Source organism: Lithobates pipiens, unplaced genomic scaffold (assembly GCF_037356315.1).
Source record: "Lithobates pipiens isolate NorthernLeopardFrog02 unplaced genomic scaffold, aLitPip1_a1.2 Scaffold_19, whole genome shotgun sequence".
NCBI classification, from domain to species: Eukaryota; Metazoa; Chordata; class Amphibia; order Anura; family Ranidae; genus Lithobates; species Lithobates pipiens.
In genome coordinates this window covers 432818766-432828105 of record NW_027507764.1, presented here as the reverse complement: position 1 = coordinate 432828105, position 9340 = coordinate 432818766, and the positions used below count along the sequence as shown (strand labels likewise).

The window sequence follows — 9340 nt, the reverse complement described above, 5'->3', positions numbered from 1 at the left end:
TTGAGTTGAGTAGGTGGGTCTCTGATGTGAAGGGTGACTTATGGGTGTAGGAGGGGTTCTCTGAAGTGAAGGGTGACTCTTCGGTGGAGAAGGGGCTCTCTGATGTGAAGGGTGACTCTTCGGTGGAGGAGGGGCTCTCTGATGTGAAGGGTGACTCTTGTTTGGAGGAGGGGCTCTCTGATGTGAAGGGTGACTCTTGAGTGGAGGAGGGGGGTCTCTGATGTGAAGGGTAAACAGAATCATGTGACTGTTGTGACACTAGGCAGTACCAGGGATGGACGCCTGGTGGCGCCCGGGAGCGCTGCGCCTCCTCCTGTGCTGACAGGCGCGGAAGTCACGTGACAGGCTGGAACCGGCTGACGGGAGCGGGGCGGAGCGTGTGAGGGAGGAGGAAGCGCCGCCGTACACCGGCCGTACACAGCGACCCTTGTCTCCGGTCACCGAGGCCATGCTGAGGCCCTAAGCCCCGGGTGTTGAGTGTTGGTGTGTGCAGGATGGCGCAGTGCCTCCTCTCCGTACAGGAGTTCCTCCAGGACTCGTTCATCCCTCAGGTGGCGGCCCTGTGCAGTGACGAGGCCGAGAGACTGGCCAGGAAGAACCATTTATCCTTCTGTGAGCTGGTCCGGCCCTTCTGCAGGCTCAGCACTGAGGGTGAGTCTTGTGTCATGGGGGGAGGGGGCTGTCATCTGCATGGAGGGGGGAGGGGGGGAGAGGACTGTCATCTGCATGGAGGGGGGGCTGTCATCTGCATGGAGGGGGCTCACAGTGTCTGATGTGGAGGAGGAATGCCATCTTTCAATACGGGGGGCACCTATGTGTGTTCCTAGTTCTACAATCAGGGGCTGATCTCAGTCGGTAGGTCAGAGGTCGGAGTGACCAATGATGGGAAATGTAGGTGATGATTACCTGTAATGACTGCATTCACTATATGAATTCCTTGTATTTCTCAGCCCTTCCTATGCATTGATCTCCATGCTTTCCACGGACCAAGCTGTCCAGCCACAATCACAATTAGGGCTCATTCACCCGGGCAGCCTTGGGCGGTAATAATAGGCAATTGAGCCCCCATCAAAGCCAGGTCGCTCGGGTCTTCACACATCACAGGAAAAATTAAACAAGACATTGCTTTCTGCAGGTGATACCGCTGCAGCCCACAACTTATTCACGTGAATACGGCTGTGCCACAAGCAGCCTGCAACTGGTGAGGTGGGTCAGCACTCTCAGGGTGCGGAGTCTACTCCTTCTGAAATGCAATCACTGTGGATTGCTTTTCAGAAGGGCGGTGGTATAGCCACACTTGTAAATGAGCCACTTGGGGCTGATGCACACAGACACACAATTTGTTGTGTACATAATATCCATACACAGAAATATTGTGCGCTCGTTCACACTGCTCCATTATGGGTCACAGTTAAGGATGCGCTCAGGCGTGTTCGCACACTCCACATGCAGAGCCCGCCAGGAAGTCGGCACAGCGCTAATCGCAGGCAGTGAGACATTTCCCGATCTCTGCAGCCGCACATTGGGACAATGTCTCACTGCCTGTGATTAGCGCAGCGCTGCACCGACTTCCTGGCGGGCTCTGCACGTGGTGTGTGTGTGAACACGCCGGAGCTCATCCTTGGTCAAAGTATTTAGCGACATAAACCAAAATGAAGTACGGTCCATGATTCCCTTTCTTATTTTCATTTCACAAACATCTACGTTTTTAGCACAAGCTTTGAGGGGAGGTTGTGCCCCCTTCTTTAAGGTCCTACCAGTACTCTTGGACATTGAAGAAGGGGGGCACACCCCAAAATTTTGCCCTGAAATTTGGTTGTTAGTGCAAATAAAATAAGTATTAAGGACGGAATTCAAGTGCCCTTTTTTGCAAACGCACGAATACGGCTACAATCACCTCCAAGCTAAGTAAATCAAATCCAGAACAGTCTACTTCTGCAATCTGATTTTGACTGTATTTTCTCTTATATATGCATGTAAACATAGGTGCAGATGCTTACAAGCATGCAGAGTAAATGCACCGCCACCACTTTTGGGGTGAGATGTAAAGATGGGCAGTCATTGGCAATCGTATAGAATGACCTCTCTTAGTTGTTCCTAAGGATGAGGTCGTTCTACGCCTGTCTTGCCCTCAATGAGGTATTCATGTGATGGTGGCAGGATTAACCTTAGAGACACAGATTAAAAGTTTTGACTGCAGTTACTTTTTGCTTATTTAAAGAGAATGTAAACCTTTGCTTTTTTTATTTTTAAAATAACAAACGTTTTCTATTTACCTGCTCTGTGTAAAGGTTTTGCACAGAGTAGCCACGATCCTCCTCTTCTCGGGTCCCCAGTCAAGTGCCCCCCATAAGAAGCACTCATGCAGGCTCACTCCCGAGCTGGGCTGTTTTCTTCTATTCAGATACTCAGCCGCCCCCGACCACAGTGGGAGTAGGTTGCCAGTGGCATGCGCCCCAGACCCAAAACTGGCAGATCAAATACCAGGTGCATGATCTGGCTCAGAGTTACAGTAAATATATGGTGGGCGATCGCTAAGTGATTAATGTGTATTTTACTGAAATTTTACCTTTTCGGTAATATTGTGTGACATAAAAAATTGGAACTACCACTACTTTTTTTTTTTTTTTTCTCTAAGGTGTCTTTTCAGAAAATATATAATATTTTGGGGGTTTTATGTAATCTTCAGGCCTAAAATGATTTTTCAAATGTGTGCAAAAAAACAAAATAATGATTCTGACAGCGAAAGCTTTTAAGGATAAGTCCACCTTCAGGAACATGTTACATGTTCTACCCGTAAGCTGACTAAATATGTAACAACAAGGAGGAGAGGAGCACAAAGTGTCTCTGCTCTCCTCCTTCCCTGCTACTTGGTGGCACCCCCTATGCTGATCCTGGGATACAGCATGAGGTGTGTGGCAGCATTCGGGCAGCAGCCCAGGTGCCAGGATGCAATTTCTTGTTGCCTTGGCCCCTGGGATTTATTGAGCCCTGCATTAAGGTAAAGGACCCTTTACCTTTACAAACACTTTAAAGTGGACCCTAATTCACCCCCAAGAAATGTGCTAGTTGATAGTTTCTGCAGAGCAGTAAAAGCTTCTTTACCCCTCTTATGCCATTTAATAAAAAAAAAAAAAAAAAAATTGTCCACTGCCCGCCTCCCGTTAGCCAAAGAAAAAGTACAGTAGGTCTGCATGAAGCAGGGGAGATCATTGTAGTGGTGAAGATGGGTAGCGTAGACTTTGTGAAGGAGGGCAAGCTAAGAGGTAAGTTTGCCGTAATGTGTAAATGCGCCTTTATATACTTGCACATTATGGTAAGTGCTCCTAGGGACTCTTAGCTAAGTTCTGCTTTAAAGTGATCCTGTCATTGACAGTAAACATTCCCAACAGGCATACCTGGGAGAGAAGGGAATTGCCTCTCCCTCTGCCTGCGCCTCCAGAACAGCGCTCTGCTCACCACAAATATCCCTGGTTGTAGTCTATTGGGAAACAGACACTTTCAGGAGAGATGGTGGTTCTTGTCCCCTGCAGCCCTAAGTGTTATCTCCTGGCATTATGGGAAGATGTTCCCCTGTATGAAAGTTGATGGGAGGAACAATGGAGAGCTGCAGGAGACCAAGAAGGTCAACACTATCTGTTTCCTATTTGGACTTCAGTCAGGGATTTCTCATGAAGGAAGCTGTGTTCTGGCAGCGGGAGAGATAAATACTCTTCTTTTCTAGGTATGTCTGTTTGGAATGTTGTTGTTGACAGGATATCTTTAAGGACCATTAAGGCCTCTTTCACACGGGGCGGATCAGTAATGATCCGCCCCGTGAAGATCCGCTCGCTCAGCGGGGATCGCTCCGTTGTCCCCGCTGAGCTGGCTGCGGACAGGGCGGTCTCCGCACACTGTGCAGGGACCGCCCTGTCAGATCTCCATTCTCCTCTATGGGGATCGGATGAGCACGGACGGTCTGTCCGTGTTCGTCCGATCCGCTCTGCAGACGGATAGAAAAATAGGATTTTCCTCCGTCTGCAGAATCGGACTGTTGCGGAGGCGGACGAAATCGGCAGACACCCGCTATCCCATAGGGATGAATGTATGTCCGTATTTCATCCGCAAACGGATGGATGAAATACGGACATATCATCCGCATGTGTGAAAGGGGCCTTAAAAAAAAATGTCCATAAGTTACCCTATACACATGGTGACAAAGCTGCATTATTTTACTGCAAATAAAAAAAACGAAAGGAAATGAAAAATAATTGATGTACTAGCAGGATAAACAGGTAGTAGAAGTTACACATGGGACTCCTGTACAATAATTGCTCTGTTAATGCTAATCACAGACTGTAATGTTTGAATTTGCTTATAGTTCCACAATGAGGTGTTGTAGGTTTTCTGTCGCTGCATTGTGTATAAAGTGTACTTTGATTGCTATGTGCCTTTATTGGTACACATCAGAGCTTTCAGTTAAGAATGACTTTGCTCCCCTGTGTTCCTTTCTGCTATTTTAAAGCTAAACTAAACCCATCTGTGTAACGGTTAAAAAAAAAAAAAAAGTTATATTCCTGACATGCTGGAATACGAACTGTCACATTTTCTTGTACGCTCAATCAAATTGTCTAACCATCATAACTGATACCATGTGCAGCATCATGGAAGTTTTAGATCAAACTGAGGCTAAGATGGCAGCTTTCTTGGCTGAAAGGGATAGGAGGGTTTAGTTCCCTTTCACACATGCTGTCCGATCTAAAGGCTCCTTTCACACTGAGGTGCTTTGCAGGCGCTATAGCGCTAAACATAGCGCATGGAAAGTGCCTGTAAAGCCCACCTCCTGTCACTCCAGTGTAAAAGCCTGAGTGCTTTCACACTGGAGCGGTGTGCTGGCAGGATGCTAAAAAAAAGTCCTGCAAGCAGCATCTTTGAGTATACACTGCTCCTAAAGTGCCCCTGCCCTTTGAAATCAATGGGCAGCGCTGACGACGTCCCGGCAAAGTGCCACTTTTAACCCTTTTTTGGCCGTTAGCAGGGGTTAAAAGTGCCCTGATAGCGGCTGAAAAGCGTGGCTAAAACAGTAAAGCGATGCTAAAAATAGTGCTTTACTGCTAACGCCTCACCGCCCCATTGTGAAAAGTGCTCTTAGTGTGATTTCTGCCCGCTTCCTCCTTCCTCTATCGGCATGAGAACAATGATGACAGGATGGCACAGCCAATAATTGAGAGCCTTAGCTCTGTTCCTGTGTGCTGTGTACAGGGGGTGTGTCTCCCCCCTCTAATCAGCTCTCAGAGCTCTCCTCACTGATGTAACTTTAGCTGCTTCCTGCTTTTCAGGGCTGAGAAACCCTGTATGAATTCTGCACTTTGAATTTATGTAGTGGAAAGAAGGCTGTAGATAAACGGGTACAACTTATGTAGAAGGATTTGTTTAATCTCTGTATCTCCTGAGGGCAGTCACCGGACTGGGTATATGTGAGGGTTTACAACCACTTTAAAACTAAACTCTAGGCACAAAAAGCTTAATTTAAATAAGTTCCTCAATATCCACAAAAGATATAAATCCACTTTGTGCACCAAATTCTTTTGAAAACCCAGATATTAGTCTGTAAAAGTAGCAGTGCCATCATGACTGTGTGGTAATAGCCTGTGCAGAGAGCAGAGCTGTGGGAGGGATTCAACAGGGTCAACCCACTACAGGCTTCCTGCAGAAAACTTCCACAGGCAAATCCATGATGGGAGTTGTAGTGTCGCCACAGCTGGGGTACCAAGATTACCTACTCTTTAACTATCTGCTTCATTTAGGTAGAACTTCGGCCTCAAATCTTGGAGACGTTCTATTATGTGCAAATGGATATACTGGATGTAACACAATAGGATGCAGGATTCTGACATTTAGTACCCAGTTAAATTTCTCCATTTCATCTTCTCAGGGCACCTTGGAAAGGAAAACGTCTGTCCTGATCAGCCTGATTTTTCCCTTTCACATTCTGATATTTTTCTGTTCTCTTTATGAGCCAGAAGTATGGTAGAGAGCTGTGAGGGCGCCATCATCCCAATGTGAACAGAAAAATACCCTCCAATAGAAGGGGACGTTATAGGCACGTCAGACATCAGTATCAAAACAAAACCAAAACAAATTTTTAGTAAACACCAAGATAAAACATGTAATGTCTAATGATAATATAAGTGATTAAAAGAATGGCTTATACACATGTTGGCAGCGCAGAAAATTACTACCGAGAACCTTAGTGTTACTAAACCTAGTAATATGAAAATAGTTTATCTGCACCCCCCACAGTGCCCACAGCTTATAAATCATCTTTTTACATTAAACTATTGCCACTATATACCTTTTTGGATGATCTGTGTACCATGGTCAGTGATGAACTGCACAGTTTCTCCAGTGCTGAGAGTTCAGGTAGGAGGAGATGTCCACTCCAGCCTGTATACACGCCCACGTGACCTGGCTAGTACAGCTCAACAAGGAAATATTCTCTACACTACAGCATAAAAGACACAACTGAGCATGTGCAGGTTGGCTACCCTGCCTTTGTTAGCTGGCCTTCCCAAGATGGACCGTGCAGGAGGGAAGGGATCTGTGCATACAGGATAAAACAGCCTTTTTACACAATGCAGAGGATTAACTCCTTAAGTTCCTCAGAGTATAACAAGCCTGCTGTGCTGCATATACAGACTGATTTTACTGTTGTGGGTTTAGTAACAATTTAACCACTTTCAGACCGGACCAATTTGCTGGTCAAAGACCAGACCACTTTTTGCGATTCGGCACTGCGTCGCTTTAACTGACAATTGCGCGGTCGTGCGACGTGGCTCCCAAACAAAATTGACGTCCTTTTTTTCCCACAAATAGAGCTTTCTTTCGGTGGTATTTGATTACCCCTGCGGTTTTTATTTTTTGCGCTATAAACAAAAATAGAGGGACAATTTTGAAAAAAACGCATTATTTTTTACTTTTTGTTATAATAAATATCCCCCAAAAATATATAAAAAAACATTTTTTTCCCTCAATTTAGGCCCATACGTATTCTTCTACATATTTTTGGTAAAAAAAATCGCAATAAGCGATTATTGATTGGTTTGCGCAAAAGTTATAGCGTTTACAAAATAGGGATAGTTTTATAGCATTTTTATTAATAATTTTTTATTATTTTTTTTTTTACTAGTAATGGGGGCGATCTGCGATTTTTATTGTGACTGCGACATTGTCGGGGACCCATCGGACATTTTTGACACATTTTTGGGACCATTGTCATTTATACAGTAATCACTGCTATATAAATGCAGTGATTCCTGTGTAAATGACACTGGCAGTGAAAGGGTTAACCAGTGGGTGGCAGTGTAGGGGTTAAGTGTTCCTAGGGGTGTGTTACTAACTGTGGGGGGGTTGGGCTTTCATTTAGTGTACACTGATCTCTGCTCCAATCACATGGAGCAGAGATCAGCGTCACTAGTTGCTAGGTAGAATGAGAAAATGTTGTTTATACAGCATTTCCTCCATTCCGCCGCTCCGTGAGACGATCGCGGGGATGCCCGCGGCGATCGAGTCCGCGGGTCCCGCGACTGGACTCACGGGGGTCCCGACCAGCGCGGGAGCGCGCCGCCGGCGGCGTGCTCCCGATGGCACGGCGGCAACGAATATTGGACGTACATGTACGCCAATATGCCTGCCCGTGCCATGCTGTTGACGTACATCGTCGTGCGCTGGTCGGGAAGTGGCTAAACATGGATTGCATATACGATGAGATAACCAACGCGTTTCAAAAATACGGTTTTTCAATCTTTTTCAGGGATGCTCAAAAGGTACATATATAGGTATTCTATCATACAAAAACAGCAATAAATACCGTATTTGCCGGCCTATAAGACGACCCGGCATATAAGACGACCCCCTAAAAACCTGCACAGTTAAAATGTTTTGCCCGTACTCACCGTTTAAGACGACCCCCGATTCCGAGGCTTCCGACGCTTCATATCCCTCTTCTTCTTCGTTCTTGCTGGAGCCATTTTCTTCTTCCTTCTGGTGCTGGAGCCAATCACGGCGAGCAATGTATTCTATTAATGAATACAAAGCCTGCTGGGATTGGCGGAGGCTGTTACATCATCAGCCCGCGCCTCACTCTCAAAGCCAATTGGAGCAGGCTACTGTGTGTAGCCTGCTCGGATTGGCAGAGATTGCTGCTCCAATCCGAGCAGGCTCTGTATTCATTTGAATACATCGCTCACTGGGATTGGTTCAGTGGTATATACTGTATGTAGCCGAAGCTACATACAGTATTACCGGACATCTAGAAGGCATCCCAGCAGCTGACCCGGCGTATAAGACGACCCGTCCTTTTTGCTCAGTTTTTTTAAGTGTAAAAGGTCGTCTTATACGCCGGAAAATACGGTATATAATACATATCTATATAACCAACATGTAAGAAGAGCATACATTGTGTGAATACTGACCAGGCCACAAATTCCGCCGTTCAATGGATAAGCCAAAAGGATATAAAAGCAAAAGGTTGTTGTGCCTCGAGCATGTGTCTAGGTACAGTGGATATAAAAAGTCTACACACCCCTGTTAAAATGTCAGGTTCCTGTGATGTGAAAATGAGACAAAGAGAAATCGTTTCAGAACTTTTTCCACCTTTTAATGTGACCTATAAAATGTACAACTCAATTGAACAACGAACTGAAATCTTTTGGGGTGGGGGACTAAAATAATGTGGTTGCATAAGTTTGCACACCCTCTTAAAACTGGGGATGTAGCCTTGTTCAGAATTAAGCAATCACATTCAAATGCAGTACATACCTGTCTGTACACACCTGCTATCATTTTAAGGTGCCTCTGATTTAACCCCAAATTTCAGCTGGGCTATGGGGTGGCAAGACAGAAGCATTTTCTTATGAATAAAATATCCAAGCCTGGCTAAGTTTTGCAAAAACGCATCTGAAGTGTCCCAAAAGCATGGGGGGAAAATTTGTTATGGTCTGATGAAACCAAGGTTGAACTTTTTGGACATAATTATGAAAGAAATGTTTGCTGCAAAAACAACACTGCACATTACGAAAAGAACACCATACCCATTGGAAATCATGGTGGTGGCGGCATCATGCTTCGGGTATGTTTTTGTTCAGCTGGAACAGGGGCCTTAGTCAAGGTAGAGGACATTATGAACAGTTCCAAATACCAGTCAATATTGACACAAAACCTTCAGGTTCAGGCTTCTGCGAGAAAGAGGAACTTCATCTGTCAGTATGACAATGACCGCATACATCCAAATCGGCAAAGAAATCACTTCACCAGAAGAATATTAAAGTTTTGGTATGGCCCAGCCAGAGCCCAGACCTGA

At 45.5% G+C, this 9340-nt stretch overlaps 1 protein-coding gene across 2 annotated transcripts in view; it reads left to right on the top strand.

The window, feature by feature from the left end:
- The first annotated feature begins 339 nt into the window (after positions 1 to 339).
- TRAPPC8 (trafficking protein particle complex subunit 8) overlaps positions 340 to 9340 on the top strand; it is a 128988-nt gene continuing 119987 nt past the window's right edge. Inside the window, exon 1 of one of the 2 annotated variants that reach the window (XM_077492613.1) lies at positions 340 to 651. In XM_077492613.1, the coding sequence (XP_077348739.1) occupies positions 495 to 651 (157 nt within the window). In that variant the 5' untranslated portion in view covers positions 340 to 494. The remainder of the gene's footprint in view (positions 652 to 9340) is intronic. The other variant, XM_077492614.1, reaches the window with a different exon arrangement.